The sequence below is a fragment of the Marmota marmota genome, unplaced genomic scaffold (genome assembly GCF_001458135.2).
Source record: "Marmota marmota marmota unplaced genomic scaffold, marMar, whole genome shotgun sequence".
Lineage (NCBI taxonomy): Eukaryota > Metazoa > Chordata > Mammalia > Rodentia > Sciuridae > Marmota > Marmota marmota.
Genome location: NW_026000185.1, coordinates 13,280,547 through 13,305,038, shown reverse-complemented (window position 1 = coordinate 13,305,038; position 24,492 = coordinate 13,280,547). Strand labels below are relative to the sequence as shown.

At 42.8% G+C, this 24,492-nt stretch overlaps 2 protein-coding genes across 5 annotated transcripts in view; one reads left to right on the top strand and one right to left on the bottom strand.

The window, feature by feature from the left end:
* The window catches only part of Ccp110 (centriolar coiled-coil protein 110), a 26,653-nt gene extending 20,731 nt beyond the window's left edge, over window positions 1–5,922 (bottom strand). For 2 of the 4 annotated variants that reach the window (XM_015491120.2, XM_048789587.1), the window contains exons 1-3: window positions 5,708–5,921; window positions 4,001–4,143; window positions 1,735–1,890 (exon numbers count right to left, since the gene is read on the bottom strand). In XM_015491120.2, the coding sequence (XP_015346606.1) occupies window positions 1,735–1,875 (141 nt within the window). In that variant the 5' untranslated portion in view covers window positions 1,876–1,890; window positions 4,001–4,143; window positions 5,708–5,921. Of the gene's footprint in view, window positions 1–1,734; window positions 1,891–4,000; window positions 4,144–5,707 lie in introns of all 4 variants that reach the window. The other 2 variants (XM_048789585.1, XM_048789584.1) reach the window with 2 other exon arrangements.
* A 1,424-nt stretch (window positions 5,923–7,346) lies between these two features.
* Gde1 (glycerophosphodiester phosphodiesterase 1) lies at window positions 7,347–22,552 on the top strand. The gene is made up of 6 exons (XM_048790069.1): window positions 7,347–7,754; window positions 13,256–13,431; window positions 17,316–17,344; window positions 17,983–18,107; window positions 18,756–18,967; window positions 20,750–22,552. The coding sequence occupies exons 1-6, from the start codon at window positions 7,494–7,496 to the stop codon at window positions 20,895–20,897; spliced, it is 951 nt and encodes a 316-aa protein (XP_048646026.1). The 5' UTR covers window positions 7,347–7,493; the 3' UTR covers window positions 20,898–22,552.
* The last annotated feature ends 1,940 nt before the right edge of the window (window positions 22,553–24,492 follow it).

Genomic DNA, 24,492 nt, shown 5'->3' with positions numbered 1-24,492 from the left:
AAAAAAAAAAAAAAAAAAAAAAAAAAAAAACCCAGCTATAAGAGACATTTTGAATATAAATTGAAAAATGTGAATATGAATAGAATATTAGATGCTACAAAAATTTATTAATTTTGTTACCATACAATAAAGGTATTAGGATTTGACATAGAAGAATGTCCTTATTTTCAGAAAACATATACCAAAATATTTAGAAAAAAAATGTTATAAACATGCAGTTTTCAAATGGCTAGGCAATTTTTTTAAATGTATATAATTGTTGCATGGAAAAGATAGTCAATGCACTATTTTTTCACACTTTTTATATTCAAACATTTCATTATACACAGTTGGCAGAAAATACTGACCTTTTAACATTTATTATACGAAAATAAATTTAAAACTAACTTTTTCTAATAATATTAATTTTCTGCAGGGATGTAGCTTAGCTGATAAAGTGCATTCCTTGCATGCAAAAGGCCCTGGGTTCAATCCCCAGCATCACAAAAAATAAATAAATAAAATAAAAAATATTCAGTCAGTATCAAGTGTATATAATAATGCACTCTGCCTACCTTCCTATATTCCCTTATATCTTCCCTTCCTATATTCCCTTATATCTTCCTTTTCATTTCTTTCTTTCTTTTTTTTTTTTGGTACCTGGGATTGAGCCCAATGGTGCTTAACCACTGAACCTCATCCCCAGCCCCTTTTTTAAAATTTTTTATTTTTTATTTTTTTTAATTTTGAAACAGGGTCTCACTAAGTTGCCTAGGGCCTTGATCAGTTACTGAGGCTAGCCTTGAACTTGTGATCCTTCTGGCCTCAGACTCCACAGTAGGAGGGATTACAGGCATGCGCTAATATGCCAACCTAATATACCATTCTTTTAAAAGTGCAAATAGTTAACATATACTGAGTACCTCCCATGATCCGGGTAGTATTCTAAGCACTTTACATATATTAATTCATCAGTCCTCAAAACAGCCTTACAAGGTAGGCACTATTTTTATCCCATTTAACAAATAAGGAAATGGATCACAAATTGACCCAGCAGATAAGTGGTGAAACAATGATTTGAATCCAGGCCAAAAGGTTCTAGAGCCTGGCCTTTTTACCACCACTTTATGCTGTCTCTGAGAGTATGCTAGACCTTAATTGTGCATCAAATCCAGCACTTTTAGATCTACCTCACTCAGTTTAATGGCATGTATAAGATTCTACAAAATAGACTACAGTTAAGCTAATCCACTATAAATGAACATTCAGATTGTTCATCAACCTCTTGCTATTTTAAACAATACTGCTGTAACATTTATTTATAAGCACCTATAATTGTAGATATTCCCCAAAAAGGAATTGCTGAATCAAATTTATGTTACACTTTTAATTTATGTTACACTTTTACACTATTTTTTCAAACTTTTTGTATTCAAACATTTCATTAAACACTTTTAAACACTTTGTTTATTCACTTTTAAACACTACCAAACTGCTCACCAAAAATATAATCAACAGACTTTCTTAGTAAAAGTACATTAAAGGTGCATTCTCCCACAACCTAAGACCCTCTAGGGCCTTATCAGATCTTTGCAAATCTTAGTAGGTGAAAAGTAGTAACTCATTTGTATTTCTCTGATTATGAACAAACATCACGCATCCTTCAAATGTTTATAAGCCTTTCATTTGTTTTTCTGTGATCTATGTTAGTCTTTCACTAGAGAAAATAATTATTTAAAAACAAGGAAAGTTTACCAGTGGAGAAAGCACAGCCACTCCATGGAAGTGAATAAGTGAAATACTCTCAGACTGAGCAGGCAGAAAGCTCTCCGTAGACAGTGATGCTTCTTGGATTCTGGCAAGAGTTTTTTCATAGAACTCCTCATACTCCTCCATCTTCCCACAACCACACTACAAGAGAAAAATATCATTTTTAATGTGCTGAGAAAAATAGATCTTAATTATTGGCAAATTTTGTACAGTATGAAATACTCCTAGAATTTACCAGTCCCAGAACTGGCACTCCCAAAATTGTCCCACTGATCAGGAGCTAATTCTAGGGTACAGGTAAACACCTGGGGATCCTGTTAGACTTGCTTTGAATATTAATTTTTATGAATATTTCTGCATGTAAATCTGACTTTAAATATGATTAGTTTAGAGAGTACTAGAAGCTCATAGTGAAACCTTCTTACAGGAAAAAAGTTCTACAGTTCTTTATTAACAAAGAATTGCAAAACAGAATATTATATTTTCTTTAATAGGACTTACCTACATAGCACAAGAAAAACTATACCATACAAAGATAGAAATGCTTTTGCAGCAAAGACAAGGCTATTTAAATAAAATACCTAATTTAAAAATTATTTTTCTATTACGAAGTTCAAAGATACTTCTATTTGCTTGGACTGTATCTTGACTCCTTGGCCTCCAGCCAACTCAGCCAGGGGTAGAATGTAGAAAACATATTGGTGCTGGGATTAATTCTGTTGTTGAAACTTGACTCCATCACCAAGCCACTTAAATCAATCGGCCCAGCAATTTTGCAATTTCTGGAAAACTGATGGTGGTTATGAAAATCCCACATAACCATAAGGATTAGCCACCATAATCATTCCTATAGCAAGTGCTAAATAGTTATTGCCTGTTTTCATAGCATTATGTGCGGTTCTGTTTCCTTTAAATAAGCAAGGGAAAATAACAAAAGACGCCATTAGAATCATAACTGGCAAGGGAACTGATAAACTGTGAAAAAAAAAACCTAATACAATAATGTTCCTTTAAGTGTTCGTTTTTAAAACAATTAGCTACTTAACAGAAAAAAAAAATGGGGGGGGAGGGTGGGAAAATTCAGTTCACAGTATGGAATATGCAAAAATGAATTAAGACTGAATATGATGCTGTCCCAGGCCTCAGAGTACTTAAAAATTTAGTACACAAGAGTGTCAGGGACAAATAATACATTTCTAATTATAATATTTAATTACAATTAAAAATGAAGAAAAAACATTCAAAATTATGATTATGGGGGAAAAAAAGAGGTATGTTGTTACTTTTGATCAACTGGCAGTTTTAGCAATAATAAAACGTCTTCCTATGATTCCATCAATTGTAATTATTTCTATGTTGAATTTATGCAAAGTAAGTCTAATTTCAAAGGAATGGTTCTCTCGAGTGCAAATGAGATTATTCTGAAAGCTTATATTCAAAAAAAGCAAAAAGTAAAAACCACAGAACCCTTTGTAATATAACCATTTTTAGTCTAGGTTATATATCTTGACACATTATATCTTGACAACCAAAATATGCAGTAGCTAAGACATAGAGTAAGTCAAATAAACCCATTTCTGCTAAATTACTTCAAAATATTTTACAACCAGCATTATAGGGAACACAAACAGATTTCTTGTACAAATAATGTAATATAGTTTCTATAGATATGCCAGCAAAGGGGCTGGGGATGTGGTTCAGTAATAGAGTGCTTGACTGATATGTGTGAGGTCCCGGATTCAACCCAGCACCACAAAAAATAAAATATAATAAATAAACATACACACACACACACAAACACACACGATACACACACATAATATACATCTAAGCAAAGCATGAAATTCATTTTTAAAGGCCTGGAAAATTTAAGAAAATAAACTACCTTTATAGTAATAATTGCATCATTCTTTTAACAGCATAAAAGAGAGATGCTTCACTGTTTGAGAAAGTTATTCACATCCCTTAAACAGTACAAGTATCTCTACATATCGAAGATATATGGTACCATATTATTATTACAGAATAACTTACCACATATGACAATAAATAACCATTTAAATATAAATGATAATATGAGATTATGGAAGATTCCAAATTCTCCCGAGTATGACTAGACCCTTCTTATCCTTTAGGCTCAGCTTCTATGTCCCCTTCTCAAAGAGGCCATCCATGACTATCTCATCCAAATTAACCCTTCCTCAGTCACTATCACATTACCCAGCAGTTTCCCAATTTCTATAGCACTTACCACTATCTGCTATTGTCTTGTTTATTTCCTTGATTTTTGTCTCTCTTCCTCCACCAAAATATAAGCTCCATAAGCAGAAGTACCTTCTCAGTCTTGCTCACTGAATCCCCATTATACAGAACAGTGTCAGCATACAGAAGGCACTTAATGAAAGTAGTGAATAAATGAATTAGGTCAATTGGTTCAAATGATAATGTAAATCAGAAGAAAAAAGAAGAGGGTGGACCACATAGCAAAAAACTATCAAGGAAGAATGAAATTTAGAGCACGGTCCTTGCTGACCTATTCCCAGAGAAACTTCTACCTCTAAACTGCAAAGGTAACCATTTACGAAGTGAACATTCCATATCCCATGATTAAGCAAGAGGGTACTATGTTTCTCACACCACAATTACCACTGCTAGCAAGGTTTCCAGGAAGCCCTGACTTAGGAGACCATCCCAGTCACAAATCTACTGCCCCGTACTTTACCATCAGGCCTTACTGGTCCACTTCCATTACTGTCAGCTCCAGCAGGTTCGGGCAAGTCTTGTCTTCTCCATCTATACCAGAGTGCGACTGTCCCTGTCCAAATGAGCCCCTTTGCAAACCCCATAGACTCATAGACCTGTCTGCCCCTTTACCAGTGCTCTGCCAGAAATGTCACTGAAGGGGATGGTAAAAGTTAACACCAAACTGATCCTAGCTGGTTGTTTCCCCAGTTTCCCCAAAGACACACCTTTTGGACAGGGAAGATCTCTTACTTGGACACATCCTAGCTGTAAATTCAGTGTAAGCCGGTCCCCATTCTTGCCCTTTAGTTTTCTTATTGGTAAAATAGGGAACACCAGGGTATCTGTCTCAAAGGGATTGTGTAAAAATGCAGCGAGCTAATAACAATGCATGTACGCCCATTAGCATACTTGGGAAATGCAGGAAGCATCAATCAACGGGAGCTGCTTTGCTTACTGGAGAGGATAATGCTGCTGCTGCTGCTGCTTTTTATCACTTGCCTCTGAACCCTTGGAGGACTCGAACTGGGCTTTCGAATGTTAACTTAAAAACGGGGGAGGGGAGGGGACTACGGCTTCCTCTCTCGCAGTTTCCTGACCCCTCCCCATCGAATCCATCTCTAGACGGGTGCCCTCGGCTGGAACTGGGGTTAGGGGAGTGGGATTCCAACCCGACAGGAGAAGCGCGGGGTGGGAACCGCCGAGCACCATCAGGGGCTATCAAGAGAATTCGCTGTATATTGTTTATTATCCTCCTTAAGCTTATGCCCCAGAGTCGCAAAGGCGGAGTGAACAGCGCTCCCAGGGCCTTTGGGGGTTGTAGTAACTGGCAATCAGAAATGGCCAATGCACAGCGCTGGGGACGCCTCGTTCTCCCGCTTGGCGGGGGAGATGGAGCAAAATGGCCCAAGCGTTTTGCGACCTGGAGGGGGTTCCGGCTTCGGCACGAGTTGGCTCCCCGGGCACCCTCTGTCCTCCCAGGCCCCTCCGAGGGTAGGGCTCCATGCCAGGCGCTGCCAGCATCGGAGCATCACCTCCGCGCTCGGCGCCGCCGGCCCCCGGGCACCCGCTCCTCACACCCGGCTCCTTCCCCGGGATCGAAGCCCGGGCACCCGGCACAGAGCCCGCCCTCGGCACCACAGGGCGCCAATTCCGCCTCGCCAGGTCGCCTCCGCGCCTGGACCGCCGAGGTCGAGTCCCTTCTTCGTGCACACACCTGATTCCCCGACGGCCCAGTCGGCGTTTCTCCCCTCGCCACGGGCCTTGTCAGGAAACAGCAGGCTCAATTGGTTCTGACAGAGAGCAGCTCGATGCGCCGCCGCCTTCTCCTCCTCCTCCCCGCCATATTACGGGTCTCTCTGGCGGCAACGCGAGCTCCTGGCAACCGCCGCCGCCGCCACTAAGACTCCACCCCTCAAGGCCGGTACTTCCGGTGATTGCTTCCCGGGCCGTTGCAACGGTTGGACCCTCCCAAACTACAACCCCCAAGGTGCATTGCGTGTCCGTGACAGGGGACGTGTTGCATACGACGAGCGAGATGCACGCTGGGAAACGTAGTTTTCGTTGCAAGCTAGCGCATATTAAAACTCGTTAGGATAGGAACGCTTCTCCGGGTTTCAAGCCCCCCAGCATGTTCCTTAGTTGCCATTTTTTATTCATCTGTGTAGAGATGATCTCTTCCCGTGTGGTCGTGGGGAAACAACATTCACCAAACTCTGAATGTTTTCTCTGTAAATAAAAAATTTGCTGAATCCTAGATGCCAGCTCCAAGCCTTAATACATCTGTGCCTCTTCTGCAAATCAGTGGGAAAATTCGTCCAGGAGGAAAGGTAACAGGTTCAAAGTGGCAGCAAAAGCCCCGAATCTTTTCCAAACTTAATCATGTTACCAGCTTTCCAAAGGATGATTTAGTGGTCCTATCTCCATTCTCTAATTTGGCTCTCTTAATGATTCTCCTTCGGGTACCTATTTTTGCATAGGTAAAAATGCGGATTTTAAAAGTGCCTATTAACAAGTGTGATTGTGAGGCACAAATGAAATCACTCTTGCGTCAGGGCCCGGGACTTAAGCTTTCCGTAGCGGAGAGGGGAGTAAGATTAGGAGGAGGAGGGAGAGTGGAAAGGTCACCAGTCACTGGAAGACTTGATAACACACCTGACCTGACCTGCCCATTAACCGCTAACTTCCCTTTACCTCTCCTCGGTGTCCTCAACCATAAAACAATGAAATTATTGAAATACCTTCCAGGTATTGATCGGATGGTGCCTCCTTTGGCTCTTTCATTCCTTACTGCTCTGGAAGACCCTCCTGGAGGCGACCGAAATGAGTCAACTGAGATAACAATACCAACTTACTGAGGGCGTGGCCAGAGCTTTGAGATATGCCTATGCAGTGTTTGCTAGCACAGTACCTGGAACGTGGTAAGTGTTCTGCAAATGTTGGCTGTCCTTGGTGACACCTTTACCTCTCGCCACCCGCCCCCACCCCAACCCCGGCGGGTGCCCATCCAGTCAGAGCTCCCTGTCAGGCCAGTTCACAGCACGTGGACCCGTGTTTGACAGGTTTCGAATTCAAAATATGCTCCGCGTCCCGCCCCTTCACGGTTCCCAGAACTCCAGTTTCCTGGAGGGTAGACTCAGATCTCTGGCCCGCCCTTCCCCCCCCCCAGCCCCTCCCCGCCTGAGGTGTCTGAGGGCGGGGGTGGGGGCCGAAGTCCCGACCCGGGAGAGCCCAAGGCGGCTTGGAACCCGAGCCTGGGGCCTGGGCCCGCCCCGTTGCCATGGCAGCGGCTCCGCCCCTAGCGCTGGAGATCCCGGCCGCTGATTGGCTGGGCCGCGGGCTCCCTCCCTGGAGGTGTCTTCCGCCGCCATTGTGCGGCGCTGGTCCGGTCGGAGGGTGCTCGCAGCGGCCAGTGCCTTGGCTTCTCCGGGTCGCTTCTCGCCGTCGGGTTCCAGGAGCCCGGCGGGTCCGGGCTTCCCGTCCGTGCCGGTGCGGGCGCCGGCATGTGGCTGTGGGAGGACCAGGGGGGCCTCCTGGGCCCCTTCTCCTTCCTGCTGCTGGTGCTGCTGCTGGTGACGCGCAGCCCCTTCAATGCCTGCCTCCTCACCGGCAGCCTCTTCGTCCTGCTGCGCTTCTTCAGCTTTGAGCAGGTGCCGTCCGACAGGGCCCTGCAGGTGCTCAAGCCCCGGGACCGCATCTCCGCCATCGCCCACCGCGGCGGCAGCCACGACGCGCCCGAGAACACGCTGGCGGCCATTCGGCAGGTGAGCCCCCCACGCCTCGCGCCCCTCGGCCCTCCTGGAGCCCGGCCTGTCCACGTCCTTGCGAGCTCCCCGGGGTCTTCCCCCGGTCGCCCACCCCGGTTGCATTGCAGCGCCCCTGGACCACCCCCCACGCCGGGCAGCCTCGGGCCCCGGGTCTTCACAGAACCCAGCAGTTATTTACCTGTCCCCTGCGCGCCCTGCGGAAAGGGTCCCCGCTTTCCCTGGGCTTCTATCAGCTTGGGGGAAAAGACTCACACAGGAGATACTTTAAGAGAGTGAAAGAGTGCGATTAAGTAGCAATGTGATGAGATTAGAGAATGACTGGGAGGGAGTATTAGAGAGATCCTCTCAAAAGAAGTGATAGTTGAACTGAATCCAGAACCAGGAGAAAGAGCCAGCCAAGGGGGGTGGAAATAATGTGCTCCAAGAAAAGGAAATCGCAGGGTAAAGGTCCTGAGATGAGAATGACATTGGAATGTTAAAGTGACAGAGGCGCCAGTCTGTGGTCTGACTTAAAGGAACAACGAAATCCGGTGCATGAATTGAAGGAGGAATGGACCAGATCTAATAGGATCTTGATCAGTAAATGAGATGTCTTTGCTTGGCCCCTAAATTAACCTGGGTCGTTTTCCTTATCACCTTTCTCTCCAGACACACACATTTACAGTGACACCAACTTGGCTCCTGGACTCCCGGTCAATTTTTGCTTCCCTTTTCCACAAGGCACTCCTGGGAATCATGATAGCTCCCAGATCTTGGCATTCTCCTAACTTCATAATAAGAGGGATTTTTCAGTGGATTAAGCACTTTTGCATCTGTGTAAATGCAGTCTGTACTCATATTTGTGGGTTTTGAATCCCTGGATTCAAAAACAATTTTTTTTATTGCATCTGTAGTGAACATTACACTACATAGCTTTTAGGTTGCATCACGTTTTATAAGCAATTTAGAGATGATTTAAAGTATTTGGGAGAACATCTGTAGGACATATGCAGATATATCTATGGGCAGTCCTAGAATGAATTCCCCCGTACCAAGGGACAAGTGTGTATCTCATCTTCTTGTTTCTTTGAGACATTATTTTAACACTGAAGAGGTGGGAAAAACTGTTTCAAACACACAGCTCCTTCTAGAATTCAGCCTTCTGATTCCAAGTCCCAGTGTTCTCTGTCGTAGATTAGAATGTGCTCCAGGAGGTAAGGCATGGACTTTCTGACAGGCCTTCTTCATCCAGCTAGAGACAGAAACTGTTGTGTAATGAGCAGGTTACTTATCGCCCATGGGTGGTGACTAGGGAGCAACAAGCAGGCACCCTGGGGCAGACCTCAGTTTCTCCATCTGTTAAATGGGAGTAATAATGGTGTCTACCAAGTAGGATCTGAGGATTCAGTGAGCTAATCCACATATGGTAAGGCCTAGTAAGACTTCCACTAATGTAAGGTATTGATGCCTAGAATCCAAGATGACTTGATTCTTTAAAACAGAGCAAAGGTTAAAAAATAATAATAATAAGTCTGAAGAGGGGCAACCTCTGCGTTAGTAGAGGACGTCTGAGTTTTTGTGTATCAAGTTAAACTTCTCTTAAGTGTCTCTCCCCTGGGTTCTTTCTTTCTGATGGGAGACAGTGAGGGCAGCTTTTCCAGCCTCTTGTTTAAAAGTAAATCTAAAGATATTGATGAATGTACATAAACTCAAAAAGGTCAGTGAAGGAATATGGGAGGGGGTATATTGTCGTGAAAAGAAAAATGATAAATTACAACGGAAGAAAAAAACACATAATTTTCATTGGCTTCCATTTCACCTTAACTTTCCGTAAGTTGTATTAAAGGCTATCTCAGTATTAACTGAGTACAGAAGGCATTCATAAGTGTTTACTGGTGGATGTGGTGGTGTGGTCAAGAATGTGTTTGCCTGTATGTCAGTCATATTAAATGAACAAGGAAGCGAGTTTGTGAAATACACATACAAACACAGGGTTCCATATCCTGTTGTGTTGCAAGAGAATTACAGCTGAATTCTATTCATGTCTTATATGTCTATGTTGAGCACATCTTTATGTAATATTATAATGACAATAAACATTTTGCCAAATTGATTGCTGGTCTTAAGAGGAAATGAGATGTGATAATTCAAAGAATTTTTTAGTCATAACAATATTTAACTGCCAAGTGAAGACTATAAAAGATGAAACTGTGTCCTCTGTATTGACTTAAAAAGAAATATACAGCTTATGTCCCTTGAAGTTTGCTTTTTGTTCTTCTCTTCTTCATCTCTTTGCATATTTGTAGCTCATAATTTATATTCTGAAATATTTTACTATATGAAAAATCAGATATTCTGACAGTGCTAGAATTTAATAGGTTATAAACTAGATAAAGAGAGGAAAACTTTATAAATGTGAAATGAGTATATTCCAAATAACAGATACACTATTTAAAATCAGTGGCAGAGGAGTGAGATCATACCCACAGTCCACAGTCCATTCTCCACATGGGGGCCAAAATGCAACTTTAAAAGTATAAATCAGATTGTAACCTATCTTTATTAAAAATCGTCCAGTGGTTTCCTCTTGCAATTAGATAAAATCCTTTTGTGTGTGTGTGTGGGGGGGGGGGGCCACTCCAAACCAGTGGCCATTTTGATATTTTGTCAAAATAAATTCTTTCACAAAATTTGAAAAATTGAATCTGTGGTTTTTAGAACATTCTAACCTAGGGTTCATGTAATATCTATACTTTCACTGCCTACTGAACTAACATTTCCTCTTCGTAGTGAGCATTAACAAGGAATTTGTTATCTTGGGTCAAGGACAGAAAACCTTTATTCACTCCAATTTTAAATTCCAATTTCTTCTCCCTTTGCACCTTGACACACACACCTTCTACAGTTTCTTTGAAAGTAATATACTAAGGACTAGCAGTGTTTCCTCCGTATTATGCAAATCCAGGACTGTTCTTAACCACAATAGCCACCTCTCCTTTTAGGATAATTTTGGTGGGAGGATCCTCTGCTACACAAGCAAGTACTGTGTAGGGGAACTGAAAGAGTGTTCAATTCTTAAGGTTTCTTATGTATTTTTCAAATTGAATTTTATTTCTAAGGCCCACCATTACTCCAACAGGTATCATTTAGGCACCCTCTGGTGGTCAATAGAANGGGGGGGGGGGGGGGGGTGGCTGGGGATAGAACTCAGGGCCTTATATGTAGAAGGCAGGTGTCCTAACACTGTGCTATACTCCCAGCCCCAAACTTCTTAACAATAAGGGAAATTACTGTCTCATATATCAAGAGATGTGTGTGGAAGAGACGGCTTCACTGGCCATCTGGTAACTAGAATGAGAGCTGGAAAATATGCTGCAGAACCAGATGCTCCATGATCACAAACTGAACAGCTGTGTTAGCTGTACTAACCTCCCCCCGCCCCCCCCCCAAGGCCATCATTAGAAAGTTCTGCTCTCAGAAACTCTAATGTGATATTTCTTTTATTGAACTTTTGTTTTGGGTTTTAATAAACTCAGAAAAGACACGTATGTGAAAATCTAATTTTGAAACTTAGAAGAATCTATAAAGTGGGGATAGAAAAAAATTTAAATAAGGTAGAAAAATGTGTAAAGAACATGACTTAATAAATTTGTCGAAATTTCTTTTAAAACCATGTTTAAAAGGTCACAGTAAATAGCAGTAGCTACTCATGGAAGGTTTACTGTGTATTCCCACGGGCTGCCTGGTGTTTATGGGCTCTTAAGTGTCTAGTAAATACACAAAGATACTTTGTATATAATATACAAAGGGAGTAAGAATGATACATACCAACTTAAGATTAATTGTTACTTCTGGAAAGGAAGGGAGGAGAGTGGAGAGGAGAAATTTAGCTCTTATCTGTGATGTTGGTGGAAAGGCCTACTGGGCCAGAGTGCGGCCTCAGCCACACTCCAGCCTGTTACCTGTGCAGATTTCTGAATCTTTCTTTGTCTCAGTTTCCTCATCTGTGAAATGCTGGGTTTTGAGGATCAAATGAGCTAATACACTTAAAGCACTTAGATTAGTGCCTGGCTCAATAAAGGCCGGAGGTGTGGCTCAGGGGTAGAACACTGGCCCAGCACACGCGAGGCCCTGGGTTTGATCCCCAGTATCACAAAGGGGGGATGGGCCTAATAAATCTTGGCTATCATTTTTTATTTTTCCTTTAACATTTGTACATAAACTATGTATGTGTACAGTAGACTCTGACTTAAATCTCACCACCAAAGGCGCTGACAAGATGAGCTAGGTTCAAAAGAGCTGGCTGAAACATTAAGCTAAGAAACACAGGACACTGAAGTAATTTTCCCATCGAGGACGGGACTGCTCTGCGACCTCAAGGGTCCTCTTCCACCCTGGAAGGCAAGAGAGCAAGTGTACCCAGAATCGCTTTATTTATAGGGAAAAGACAATAAAGGATTTTCAATAGAATATTCTACACCAAATAAGGCAGGGGATAAGGTTTCAAGGGGGGTTGCCCAATCCCGTTGGGTAAGGCTCAAGTCCAGAGCTGAAGCAGACTTCTCTGTGCAGTGAAGGTGAAGGCCACTTGCTTCGCACAGCGATGTCAGAACAACACCCCCTTTACACAAGGCTGAGAGGGGATGCCTAGCTCACAGGCAGGGCAGCCCCCCACACTTAACTATTTTTTTTCAATGAAAAAAAATCTTGATTTGTAAAATTTATTTTTAAAATCTTGATTTTTTTTCTTTTTTTTAATTGAAAACATTTCACATTTTCATTATGAGGAAGCCAGGGAAGCAAACATTAGATAGTGTGTCTCAAATTTAATGTTCAAATTCTTTTTATGTGTTTAAACTTATTTATTTTTGTGGTGCCAAGGATTGAACCGAGGGCCTTATGCATGTTAGGCAAATGCTCTACCACTGAGCTGCAGTCCTGGCCCTAAATTCTCTCTTTGGATAAATGCTGATATACTTTATCAGACTTACCAAAAGCCAGTGCTGCACACATAAGTTAAGATGTAGTTTCCTCCAGATGCAGGCTTGGTGTTCCTCTATCAAGGATGGAGTTAAGCCACCAAAAACCTGACTCATCTTGTTGAGGCCACAGTAGTGAGATATCTGACTAATAACAAGCACAGGGGAGTGCTCAGTACTGTACCAGCAGAGTGTGTAGGTAAACAGTGGAATTTGTTTAAATATTTTAAGCCGTTGATGACCCAGTAGTTAAAAGCATCCAAGGAAAACTTGTCCCAAGTCTCCCCATCTGTCACTGTGACAGTAGGAAGAGTGGGGAAAGTGAGTATTTTTTTTTTTTTCAGGAACCCCTTAGTGTAAGAGTTGAGGTGAGGTTAGCATCCCGGAAAACAGAAATGAGCCCGCGCTGCCCTTTGGAAGAGGAAGGGACAGGAGTAAGCAAGGACAGCCATCCACTTAGCCAGCCCTGACGGTCTTGTGAGTTGTGCAAAGTGATGTCCGCGAGCACTGGACGTTGACATTGTCGACGTTTTCGTTAAGGCAGCTAAGAATGGAGCGACAGGTGTGGAGCTGGACATTGAGTTCACCTCCGACGGGATTCCTGTCCTGATGCACGACAACACTGTGGATCGGACGACAGATGGGACTGGCCGATTGTGTGATTTGACGTTTGAACAAATTAGGAAACTTAACCCTGCAGCCAACCATAGACTTAGGTAAGTAATCTACTGTCACTTACACCCATCATCTTCTGTCCTTTATTGGAGAGCACAGCTAGACACTGGCACTTCCTAATTGCATCTTCTGTTCAGGAGAGTTGTTTTGTTTTGAACTGTATTCAGGTTTCCCAAGGAAGAAGCAGGCACCAGGAACAACAGAAATATGGCATGTATATTTTTAATCTTTCCCACTGAGGCCAAATTTGGCCTTGGAATTACTCTCAAGATAATACTCAGTTTAGTCACTAACAACAGTTTGTACTGTGACTTTAATCACAGAATCATGAGGCTGAAAGAAGTTGCTTGTCAGTCTCCTTGGCTCCAAGTGTACCAGGGAACAAATCATGTGCTCTCCGACTTTCAAATAACATCCCTATTTGACCTAGCCCTTTAAACTCTTCAGATCCCCTGAGGTATCATAAAATTTAAGGTATAAAACGTATCCTAGAAATCATCCCAAATAGGGCTGTTTAGAACTTTCTGCAAACAATGAAAGTATTCTGTATTGACTTTGTCCAATATAGTAGCCACATGTGGTACTGAACACCACATGTGGCTAATACAGCTGAGAAACAAATTTTTCAATTAAGGTATAAATTTAAACTTAAAAGAGTCAGAGGTCTAGATTAATCCTGCTCTTAGAGATAATCCCAGAAAACTTAAATGACTTACTCAAGGGCAAATAACTTGGCTTCATAAAGAAGCCAAGACTAGAGTCTGCCTATCTCAATTTCCAGTCCAAGAAGAATCTGCCATACTGTGTCATTTCTGGTTGCCCCCCAGTTTCTCAACCCCATAAGGCTGAAAGTACTTTCAGATGTTTAATTTGATCCCCTCCTGATACATTTAAGCTCATAGCTTCCAAAAGCACATATATCAGATCTAGTCCTGTAAGTTTTCTACAAGTAAACAGCTCTGTGATCAAATAAACTACTATATTTGGAATATTCCTTGGGGGAGATGAACATCCACATCCGTCAATTATTAACTTCAATGAAGCACTTCTTAAGTCACACAAGCCTGTAACCTTCCCTCTATTAACAGTTTCACTTATCCTTAGAGTCATAATACTGGGTAATTTACTTTAGAATGTGGTTATTTAAATTCCTCCTCTTGTCTTCTTTGTAATAATGTATGCTCACTGATTTGCATATAATATCAATTCTTGGAGGATGATCAATACTCCTTGAATATTGAGGATTTTATAGTCCTCCATAAAAGGTGATTCTGACCTTATTTTTCTAGGACCAGAAAGAAGCTAAAGGCAGCTAAAGAAAATCATAGTGTAAGCTGGAAAGAATATTGATCACATCTGAACATGCAGAATCCAAGCCGCTAGAATTGCTCTTTACTGTTACCCAATATTTGATTGCTCTGCTATGTGTAAGGGGAAGGGTGTTTTTAATAGTTCAACAACACTGAAGCTAATCAGATGTCAGTTTCAAAGCAAAAAATAGCTTAGGGTCAGCAGCACCTTTAAAAGTCATTTAAGAAGGTATCACATCAAAGTCAATATACTATCTTGTTATCTTCAAAACAACCAATCTTGGATCCACAACTAGAGCAGGTTGCATTTTCTTTGACTCCAGATGAAATCATTAGCTTGTGGACCTCCAGGAAACATAGGTATCTTCTCTAGAATCAAACTCAGTGTGTATGTCCTGAGAGGTGGGCGTGGAAACCAAGACTGGCCTAAGAAACAACAAATTCAAATCTATCTTTCTGAACTAGAGAGAGTTAAATTATGTAGAGTGAAATGAGAGGAAAAGCCAATTTCTTATATGTCAGGCTCTTAATCTTAATTTTCTGTATCAGAAAATCATGTATTACAAAATTATTTTAAACAGTTTCAGTTGACTAAATGTACAGTAGTATAGTTAATAGATTTATGTATTTTCAGGAATTTCTTCTGCATAAGGTTCTATTAGGGAGATTTACTTAAAATTAAATCCCTGAGCTCTCCTTTGACAAGTAGAGTTACAGTAGAAATTTAGTGTTTCCTAAATATTAAATTATTTTTGTTGCTGTTATTTGATCAAGAATATCCGTAACTTGGTTCAAGTACCTGTAGTGAATCATCCTTGGCTCTGGGGTGGTCGGGGAGGGGAAGCTGCGNCTGGGTTCGATCCTCGGCACCACATAAAAATAAATGAATGGAATAAAGGTATTGTGTCCAACTACAACTAAAAAAATAAATATTTTTTAAAAAATGCAGTTAATTGCTAGGCATTTCCAAAATTAGCTATATATTTTGTTATTCTTTTTTCCCATTTTTTACAAATTATATTTGCTTAATGGAAGTAAACTCTTGAATTTAAAGCTTATAGTAGCTAACAGAATACATTCCTTTTACATAGATGTGTCCCTCTGTATTATTTCTGTTGTGTACAATTTTGTCAGTCAGTGATTTCAGTCCTTCTGAATCTTTCAGAAAATTACCACATTTTCTTCAAATGTGTATAACATTCCTAAATAAATTTTTTTAATTAGAAAATATATGTTTCTACTCATAAAAAATATATTGCAGTAGAAATTGATGAAAATATGATTCTAATTACATTTGTTCTCAACCAACTTTTCAAGTATATATACTTTTTCCCCATTTCGGCAACTTGAGTATTTTTCCCTTAGCAATATTTATAATCAGTAATGGTCAACGACTGATGTAGAGTTCAGATTATTAAAAAAAAAATATTTTTCTAGTCTCAGGAAATAGTTTAAACTAGGTATTAAAGCTTGAAATATGAGCAAAGGTGTAGACTAACTAGATAACAGTAAACTCCTATTTTTGAAGAAAAAGGAAAGTGTTATAACTAATTTTCTATTCTGATAAACTTATACTTGTGTACGTCCAAGTTTCCGAGTTGATCTGTGTCAGGATCAGCTCAAATACCTTTGAAAAATAGACTGGGCCACCCAGTTCTGCAGAAGGGATTCTGAAAGTGTCTTGTGTGGAATCGGGAAAGTCTTTTTTTGGCACTGGGGATTGAATGCCAGGCCTCCCACATGCTAAGCACGCTCGCCCCCAACCTCAAGGAACATGTGTCTTTAATGGGCACATCAGGCTTTATTTATGGTGTTGTCCACATTTGGCAATCTAGTAGGTCCCACATTTTAGCCAGAGCGAACTTATCTCCATGCTTATTCTCTGACAATAATAAAAAATAAATAATTGAAAATTAAGAAGAAAATTTTAGAAAAACATCCACCTAATTGAGTTTTCTGGATGGGTGCTCATAGGTGTTCACCAGGACTGGTTAGAACACAGTGATCTCGATCACCAAATTGGTAGGAAGTTGCTACTGGTGAAACCTAGTAGCCAAGATCATGGCTTTGGGGTCCTGTAGCAAGCTGTGTACTTGCTACAGGGTAACTTCAACCTTGACGAGCTTCAGTTTCCTCATGGACAAATGGGAATAATAAAGGAAATTACATATAGGGTTGGAGAGAACAGTCAATGAGTAGAGTAGGCAAAGAACGTGTGTTAGTTCAAAGCAGGACACCATTCTGGTCCTGCAGCCCGCGCTTGGGTTCGTTAGTGAGGGAGAGGCATGATGTGAAGGAGCATACTTTTTTCTTCATTTTGAGGGGAAGACATTTGTTGCTTATAGTCCCTGTGGCCGTGTGCCACATTCCAGAAATCAGCAGGATGTAGCATTGTGATGCAGCAGCCTTGCGTTCCCCATGAGCCTGGTGGACCCTGGTCATGTTAGCTGCCCTTGTAACCCCAGGGCTACGTGATATCAGTATCCAAATTCTATCCTTTCTTCCCCATTTATTAGCTAGACTACCACAAAAAGAAACTTCTACAGTTTTTTTTTTTTTTTTTTTTTTTAACCTCTGCTGTTTAGGGGGGTTGGAATGTCTCCATCTGTTCCCAGTTCCCCCTCATCCCCCATAGTGGTGATGGGTGATAGGTCCTCTCAGCCCCCTGACTGAGCAGATCTACTCTCTGTAGTTCCCAGCCTGTTGGCTCAGACTTGATCTGGAAGAGGCAGAGGGCGCTAAATTGTGGACATAAAAGGGCTGTTCCTAGCTGGGCGCACTAGCACACACCTGTAATCCCAGCAACTCTGGAGGCTGAGACAGGAGGGTCGCGAGTTCAAAGCCAGCCTCAGCAAAGGCAAGGTGCTAAGCAACTCAGTGAGGCCCTGTCTCTAAATAAAATCCAAAATAGGGATGGGGGTGTGGCTTAGTGGAGTGCCCTGAGTTCAATCCCTGGTACCCACCCCCCTCCCCCCCAAAAAAGGACTGTTCCTAGTACCCAAAACAGGGTACAAGGAAAGGATTTTAAAAATTTGATTCCACCCTCTAGCCTCCAACCTGCCACCTTCCAAAACATGACACAGAGGCGAGCCTTCCACCCAGAGGGCAGAGCAGCTGCCCTGGCTGCTTCCTGGTCTGACTGGTGTGCGTTTGTTTGTGTGGGGAGCAGAAGCAACCAGCACTTTGAGCATCTCCATTTGATATTGGCAGACTCCTTGTTTATGCAGCAGGACTGTGCTTCACACGTGGATGGTGATTGACTGGGCTGTCACATTTGAATAGATTTTAAATATATGAATCTCTCTATTTTACAGGCCACTGATGCTCTAAAGAAAATATATATGGAGTATCCACAACTATATAATAATAGTATGGTCTCCTCATTCTTGCCAGAAGTTATCTATAAGGTAAAATTCCGAGTTGTTCTTGTACGTAGCAGAAGAGCCTGGGCTAGTGCAAGCCATCATCAGCATGCCCGGGGCTTCCAGCTGTTGGGAACACTGTTCCCAACCTTCCTTGGTCACAGAGGCCTTTAAACTGTCCGAGGCATTCTGCAGAGGAGCCGGAGAGCGCAGGGGAAGGCTCCACCCACTCTCCTTCCCGCCCCGCTCCCCCATTCGCTCCTCACAGCCCCTTTCTCCTCACACCTTCTCACACAGCCTCCCCACAGCTCTTCTCAACCTGTTGTCGTGGAGAAAGGATCAGAGCTAATGGACCATGGGTCCATCCTAATTGAGTTCTGATTATCTCTGGCCAGAAATGAGAATCAGGAATCCATTAAAAGCTTATTTTTGTGACCTTCTGAATATTTATCCTGCAATTGCGATTTTTCATGGTAAAGGTAGGATTATGGTTCTTTGTGAAAGGGCTCTTGTGTATTCTACACATCCAGTGCCTACATTTACGTGCATTTCCTCAAAGGGTTTATGACAGAGAACTTAGAAAGTGGACAGGCTCCCTTGGCCACCTCATCAGAATGAGAACTTTGGCTAAATTTAAACTGAGAAGTTTTAGACTTAAGACATAATTATTTTATTTTACGAAATTCATTTCAGATGAGACAAACGGATCAGAATGTAATAACAGCTTTAACTCACAGACCTTGGAGCCTGAGCCACACAGAGGATGGGAAACCACGCTACAGTGGTGTCTGGAAGCAGTTCCTGTTTGTAGTAATGGACATTTTGCTCGATTGGAGCATGCATAACATCCTGTGGTACCTGTGTGGGATTTCCGCTTTCCTCATGCAGAAGGATTTTGTATCCCCGTAAGTTGGGAAGCTTTTTATCTTCTCCTGACACATTTCCTGAATGCTCTTTCTGGGATGGAAAGATTAAGGAAGTGGACATCCTGGATTGGTTTGGACCCACCAGGCCACTATGTCTCTGTGAAACTGGGAGGCCACCAGCTCCACAGGAGGGAAAAGTTCAGGTATATCTCACTCATTCAAAACAGGTCGAGCTGGACTTGGTGACGCAGGCCTGTAACCCCAGCAATTCAGGAGGCTGAGGCAGGAGGATCACAAGTTCAAAGCCAACCTCAGCAACTTAGCAAGACCTTTTCTCAAAATTATAAATAGGAAGTTGTGGATGTAGCTCAGTGGTAAAGTGTCTCTGGGTTCAATCTCTGATGTGCCGCCCACCCCCCAAAAAAAGGTTGAGCAGATATTCATGGCTTTTTAGCGCATCTTAAAGAAAAAAATGAAAAGTGTGGTAAAAGAGGGATTGCGTGTTTTCTGAATTGGCTCCCTGTTAAAATGAATCCAGGATCCAGGGCAGAGCCATAGCAAAGACATCCTGTGAGTCCCAGCCCTATCCCTCCGTCTTTCAGGCTCCCTCCAACCCTGTAGGCTCCACCCTGTCTCTGCCAAGAGACTGTTACCTAAACGGCCAGCAGTCTCAGAGTCTTTCTTTTGGCAGTTTTCGAGCTGTGTCTCTCCTAGTTAGAGTTGTAAGGGTCACGTGGTCTAAGCATGCCATGTTCAGTCAATGTGTGGTTATTGCCTGGAGTATTACAAGGAGCTCTATGAAGAAACTGAAGACGCAGTGAAGAAACAAAGCCCTGGTCTCTTATTAACAACAAGCTGGGGGCTGGGGCTGGGGCTCAGCGGTAGCACACGCGCCTGGCCTGCACAAGACGCTGGTTCCATGATCCTCAGCACCACGTAAATGTAAAATAAAGATAAAACTAAAACAAAACCCCAACAAGCTGGCATGCTGGAGGGTGGATGGTCACACCTGTGTCTACCTCCCACGGAGCCGCTGAGGGATTCACACAGGGTCTTTGTGGGGTTGTTATCTTGGTCTCAGGCAGGTGGGTGCCGGGGGAAACTTGCTATTTGAAGGTCTGCTGCCTGGTTTTCATCAAAGCCAGTCTCTGCTTTATCTCTTTCTTTTTTTGGTAGGGAGTGACTCCAGGGATTGAACTCAGGGGCGCTTAACCACTGAGCCATGTCCCCAGCCCTATTTTATGTTTTATTTAGAGACAGGGTCTCACTGAGTTGCTTAGCGCCTCGCTGTTGCTGGGGCTGGCTTTGAACTCGCGATCCTCCTGCCTCAGCCTCCCCAGCCAGCTTTAAGCTTTTTTTGACCGTTACCTTTTTCACTGTGACCTTTCCACAGAGAAAAGTCCATGCATTTTACATAATTCTATAGTTAGTCATTAGAATGAGGAGTGGGGAGGAAACAAAGTTATGCTCACAAAACGAAAAGAAGAAAGGAAGGAGGGAAAGCTTCTATCTCAGGGTGCGGCCTGGCTAAGCTGAGAGCTGCTGGGTGAGCGGGGACTGGGCAGGAGAAGCACGGTCTTTCCAGGAACCGAGAGGGAAGCAATATTTTGCAATACAGAAAAGACAGGCAGGGTGGCATGAGGTGAGGCAGGGACCACGCCCCATCTGGCCTGCAGTGGCTGTGTCGAGGGCATCTGTTGGGAAGAGGGAGTCATCAGTGGGCCCCTGTAGCGGTGGAGGTGCAGAGCCCGCCGGCAGTTCTGTCTGGGCACTTTTGCACTCAGTGAATGTCTAACAGGATTGGTTTTTCTTGTTCTTCAGGGACTATTTGAGGAAGTGGTCAGCTAAAGGAATCCAGGTCGTTGGTTGGACTGTCAATACCTTTGATGAAAAAAATTACTACGAATCCCACCTTGGTTCCAGCTACATCACCGACAGCATGTTGGAAGACTGTCCCCCGCAGGTCTAGACTTTTATCCTGGGGACACACAGGTTCAGAAACTGCCTGTCGGCCTCATGCAGGGAGATCCAAATACCCTTTGTGCTCGCCCAAGCCCTGGGGGATCAGGTGGCCAAGCAACAGGGCAAGCAATAGTGGGTGATTACATATTTACCTGAACAAATTAAACCCTGGTGTTGCCATGCTCCATGGAATGCCCAAGTTCAACACTGTCGCTCTTGAAAATCTGGATCTGAAAAAAGGCACAGCAGCCCCGCCCCGACCCAGCTGAGGCCCACACCCAGACCCAGTCAGGATAAGCACAAGACGAGCTGTGCGGTCGGGATTCAGACGTAGTGCATGGGACTTGCATGATCACTTGGAGTTGACATTTTAAAACTTGCCACATCTAAGTAATTTACTTACTTGAAATATTTGTATTCAGCTCTGTTAACAGTGTGCTATAGATGTCAAACTTGTGACCATACTAATAAAGTCATTAAAGGAGCACAAGAGGAAAACTGTGTAGCCAGCATCACATTCTGAGGCCCTAAGGAACTTGGGGAAGCTGCTCAGGTGAGGCTTCAGTGTGCAGCAGCCACAGGGAGAGGAGCCTTGGAACCAACGGGAGGAATCTGACAGCATCTCGAATGAGAGCTGCAAACCACTAGGGGGCAGAGGTGCGCTGTGGAGGTGCAGGAGGCAGCTCCCAGGAACCTCTAGGCTTATCCGTATTTTACAAATGAAAATACCAAAATTTGTGCACAAGGTGGGCAGCCTCAGAACCTCACAGCTGGTGATGTAGCCAAGCTCCATCTCATGATAACCAAAATTTCTTGTCTATTATAGGCCAGGAACAGTGCCAGGGTTTTAACATGCCTGACATTGAACCCTTACAAAGATTATAGATAGAAGTGTTATTATTCTCATTTTACTGATAAGGAAACTGAGGCACTTTCCCAAGGTCTCCGAGTCCACAGTTCAGTTGGGGGTTCAAATCCAGGGAGGTCTGACTCTAGGTCACAGCTCTTTTCCACAAGAATATCCAGGGATTTGAATAAACAATGAAGACATTAATAAGTACTGCTAAACACTTCCTTGGCAGGCTTAATACAGAGTTTAAAAATAATAGAATTTATGATCAGAGAAAGCCAAGTCTGATGTGGGGTAGTATGTAGAGTACCTCCTCATGATTAAATGAGTACATGTAAAAGCTTGTTAATTACCACTGACTGCCTACCATGTATTGGATCTGTTTCAAGTGTTTCCTGTGTATTTGACCTGTAGGTATCATTATAATCACATTTCACAGTAAAAGAAACCAGAGCACAGGGAAGTTCAGTAACTTGCCTAAAGTCACAGAGAGCAGTGATGAATATCGGGACTCAAACCCAGATGATCTAATTCCAGAAATCACTTTTTTTTTGAGACAGGGTCTAAGTTGCTTAGAGTCTCATGAAGTTGCTGAGGTTGGCTTTGAACTTGTGATCCTCTTGTCTCAGCCTCCCAAATGGCTGGGGTTATGGGCATGTGCCACTGGCCAGAGCTCACATTCTTGCCCCTTGTTTATTATCATTTCTGGCTCATAGCAGGGACTCAATACTGAGAAATATCTTAAATCATTGCCAGCACCTCTTATAGGGTCAGTCATATAATAAATGCTCAATAAACGTTTGTTGAAGGAATGCGTTATGGAATATATCCAAGTGGAAGCTTCCTCAGGGAAACTGGGAATAGTTATAGAGTGAGACAAAAATTCAGGGTTGTAGATAAGATTCATGGTTCAGTATAATCAAGGAGGGGCTGGCCAAAAACATGGTAGTATTCTTTCCAAGAGAAAATCAATGCAGGTGGAGCTTACATCCTCTGCTGCTCATCGGACTGCCTGGTAAGCCCCAGAATGCTGCAGAAGTAGCTGACAAAAACAGCAGCTTGTGAAACCTACTGCTTCACTGTACAGTAATCATATTCATATGTGGTGATTGGTGTCTGCAATTTTTTCAGCAAGAATTTGTCCCACACAGATGTATTTTTAATAGATACAAATTTCTCAGTGAAGCTACACCTAACAATTTCCTAAATTGGGAATGGGCTTCAACAAGATGGTAAACCACAGCTTCGAGGACAGGGTGTGGGTTATGGACATGCTCCAAACAACCGCTGAGACCCCTGTTCGCAGAGACTGATGATCACGTCTGGGTGAGGTTATGGGACTTCTTTGGTCAAAGTTACTGAAGACTGGTGACCCCATTTCTTCTACTCAAAATTTAATAGTACAACACTGAATATGAAGAGGTTGGGAATCAGCTGGGATAAAGTATTCACTGTTGGGCGGGGGGTTGTTAGAAATACAAATTCTCAAATCCCAGCCCAGCATCAGAAACTCTGCTTGTGGCCCGGTGGTTAGTGTTTTAGTAAGCTCCTCCCAGGGTCCCTCAAGTCTGGGAACCATGGAGCTAGAGAAACCCATCCAAGCGAGTCCTCCATTCTGTCACTAACTAGCTGTGAGACCTTAGACACAGCACCTCCCTGTGTGTGTGCCCAAGTTCTCATCTGTCAAATGGTAATCACAGCACTGGCCCGTTGCCTCCTAGCGACAATGTGATGAGGTTCAACCAAAAAGTAATCAGAAGTGTTTTTGGAAAACATGTTGGCAGAACACGACTGCTAGGAAGATAAAGAAAAAAGATGTGCACAACTCAGAGCGACGTCCTCAGACCCACAGCACTTGTTAGAGATGCAGACTCGGACCCCATCCCCAACCTCACAGATTAGGATTTACCTGAGAATGAGGTCCCCAAGTTGGAAAACACGCTGGTGTTTTGGGGGAACCCCGACTCAACACGGGTGTAAGGCATTCATCACTTTTTCTTTTTGATACAGGGGATTTAATCCAGGGGGTGCTTTACCACTGAGCCCCAGCCCTTTTTAAAAAATTATTTATTTATAGACAGGGTATCAATAGATTGTTGAGGCTGGACTTGAACTTGCAATCCCCCTTGCCTCAGCCTCCTGAGTCACTGGGATTATAGGCATGAGCCACTGTGCCAGCTAAGGTGTTAGTCATAATTCAGAACTTTTCTGTCCACACCTGAGCACCTGTCTTTGGTTCTGTCTAGCAGTTGGTCAGATGTAAATGCTATGGAAAATTCCCAACTTTTAAAATTCCTCTTAAATGCTGCCAATACTAAAAGATAGTGCCTGTCAATGAGCTTAATTCTTTTTTCTAAGATATCATCCATCTTTTTTTAAGCACTGGCCTTCCTTTTAAAGGAAATGATACAATTTCAAATTGCTTCAAATTGGAACTTCCTCCTCAAAAAGTGGCATAAGAATGTAACATTGATTTGGCATGAGCTTAATTCTTAACGCTTGCCATCAATTCAAAGATTATAAAAACCTATGCAAGTTGTTCACTACTTCAGTCACTCCTCATAATTGAACTTCACACACGATGTCTCATTGCCTCATAAGAAACGAACTGGTTTCACGGCAGCCACTTGAAGGGTCAGATCCTGCATAAACTCAAAAGAAGCTCTCCCTATTCATCCTAAAAAACACAGAGGTTCTCTAATTAAACGGCCACAGAAAGCACTGTGATTAGAATCAAGCACCCCCACAAAGT

What these genes read in the sequence shown, in the direction of transcription:
- Gde1 (XM_048790069.1), top strand. Translation starts at nt 7,494, where the DNA reads ATGTGGCTGTGGGAGGACCAGGGGGGCCTCCTGGGCCCCTTCTCCTTC. An exon ending in GCAGCCAACCATAGACTTAG is followed by an intron (nt 13,432 to 17,315) that starts GTAAGTAATCTA and finishes ATCTGTTCCCAG; the next exon opens with TTCCCCCTCATCCCCCATAG. An exon ending in ATCCCCCATAGTGGTGATGG is followed by an intron (nt 17,345 to 17,982) that starts GTGATAGGTCCT and finishes ACATTTGAATAG; the next exon opens with ATTTTAAATATATGAATCTC.